This window comes from Pyxicephalus adspersus, chromosome 9 (genome assembly GCF_032062135.1).
Source record: "Pyxicephalus adspersus chromosome 9, UCB_Pads_2.0, whole genome shotgun sequence".
Lineage (NCBI taxonomy): Eukaryota > Metazoa > Chordata > Amphibia > Anura > Pyxicephalidae > Pyxicephalus > Pyxicephalus adspersus.
The window spans coordinates 151,715-153,656 of NC_092866.1; the positions used below are offsets into that span (position 1 = coordinate 151,715).

The window sequence follows — 1,942 nt, forward strand, 5'->3', positions numbered from 1 at the left end:
CACCGTGCCTCCCCCGATATAAGTAAAGCAACATGCCCCCCCCAATATGAATACATCACCCCTCCTCCAATATGACTACAGCACCGTCGCCCCAATATTCTTACATCTCCCCATTATCTCTGGCACACTGACACCCCCAATGACCCCCCCGGGATTACACAGCAATGGGTAGGTGTGTCTGGCTCACCTGAGTCGCAGGTAAATATCCGGGCCAGGTCATCGCAGAACATTATGGCCACCGCTTGCCTCTTTGTTTCCTTAGGGAGCCGCATTATACATTTCACATTGCTGATCTCTGTCACCTATAGAGAGGGGGAGGGGAGACACGGCGGTCATGTGACTGGCCAGCATTATTACCCCCAATAAAGCCGTGTTGTGATTGGGCCATGTGATGGGGAGATTTCTGTAGGTGATTGGATAAAGATTGTCCAATCAGATTGTGAGATGTATGGGGAGCAAAGCCCCCCAAAATAACTGCCCTCACCTTTGGCGATGTTCGTAGGACTACCGAGCGCTCGTCGGGGTATTTCTCCAACCTCCAGGGCCCCTTACTGGAAGATTTCCTCAACACCAACCAACAGCGGCGATAGATCTGCAGGGGGAAGGTCAGAGGTCAATGGCGGCAATATTGGGGTACAAGGTGTAAGGGCTGGGGGATTGGGGTGCAGGATGATGGGGGTGTTGGCGTTCACCATATGGGGGCGCTGGAGGGTGGTTTATGCAATACGAGGTATACGGGAGGGGGGTGCACAATGGCCGGGAGGACCTGGGGTATAGAAGTGGAGCCATGAAGTTGGGGTGCAGAGTGGAAGTGGGGTGTAGCTGGAGGAGGAATGCATGAAGGAACTGGGGGGCCACATTGGTGGGGTGCAGGGTAAACATGGGCTGTACAGGGGGAGGAGGGGAAAAGATGGGGAGCAGGGCCAAGGGGGTATTTAGTTGGGGTGCAGGGTGTTCTTAGGGGTTAAGTTGGGGTATATATGGGGTACAGGGTGGGGTGTAGTTGAGGTGCAGGTAGGGGGTGGGGTGTAGTTGAGGTTAAAAGTGGGGGTAGTGCATAGTTTGAGTGCAGGGTGGGGTGCAGGGTGGGTGTGGGGTTTAGTTGGGGTGCAGGGTGGGGTGTAATGGGGTGCAGGGTGGGGGTGGGGTGTAGTTGGGGTGCAGGGTGGGGTGTAATGGGGTGCAGGGTGGGTGTGGGGTTTAGTTGGGGTGCAGGGTGGGGTGTAATGGGGTGCGGGAGCAGGCTGGGGGATGGGCTGTAGCTGGCTCGGGCCGGGAGATGCGGTGTTCCGGTTCTTCCCGGTCCATTCTCTGCCGATGCCCCCTCCCCCTCTCACCCCCAGTTTGCGGCTCTTCATCCTCACGTAGCCCTGCCGGACGATGTCGGTGGAATTGGAGGCCATGACGCAGCTGTCATCCTCCGCCCGGCTCCGGTCTGTCACTGCCCGGTCCCCCCTCCGCTACACAGTGGGTTCTTCCACCGAGCGCCGGCACTGAGGGGGAGCGGAGCGTACCAACATCATGCTGGGGGGAGGGGGAGGAGAATGAGACTGCTGCAACTCAATCCGTTACCGATCGCTACAGATATCGCACGTAATAAAGACAGATCATCATATTCAGAAAAAGGCAAGGAGCAGAGAATTTTTACCCCATGGGGGCCATGTTGGAGGTGGGGTATCCAGGTGGTGTAATCGATGGGTAGAGTAGGGCCAGAAGCAGAGTATTGTTACCCCATTGGGGCCATGTTGGAGGTGGGGTATCTAGGTGGTGTAATCGATGGGTAGAGAAGGGCCAGGAGCAGAGAATTTTTACCCCATTGGGGCCATCTTGGAGGTGGGGTATCCAGGTGGTGTAATCGATGGGTAGAGAAGGGCCAGGAGCAGAGTATTTTACCCCATTGGGGCCATGTTGGAGGTGGGGTATCCTGGTGGTGTAATCAATG

General features: G+C 56.4%; 1 protein-coding gene across 3 annotated transcripts in view; it reads right to left on the minus strand.

The window, feature by feature from the left end:
* The window catches only part of DOK4 (docking protein 4), a 4,484-nt gene extending 2,904 nt beyond the window's left edge, over positions 1 to 1,580 (minus strand). The window contains exons 1-3 of one of the 3 annotated variants that reach the window (XM_072422730.1): positions 1,338 to 1,580; positions 485 to 592; positions 188 to 302 (exon numbers count right to left, since the gene is read on the minus strand). In XM_072422730.1, the coding sequence (XP_072278831.1) occupies positions 188 to 302; positions 485 to 592; positions 1,338 to 1,403 (289 nt within the window). In that variant the 5' untranslated portion in view covers positions 1,404 to 1,580. The remainder of the gene's footprint in view (positions 1 to 187; positions 303 to 484; positions 593 to 1,337) is intronic. The other 2 variants (XM_072422729.1, XM_072422728.1) reach the window with 2 other exon arrangements.
* Positions 1,581 to 1,942: the final 362 nt, after the last annotated feature.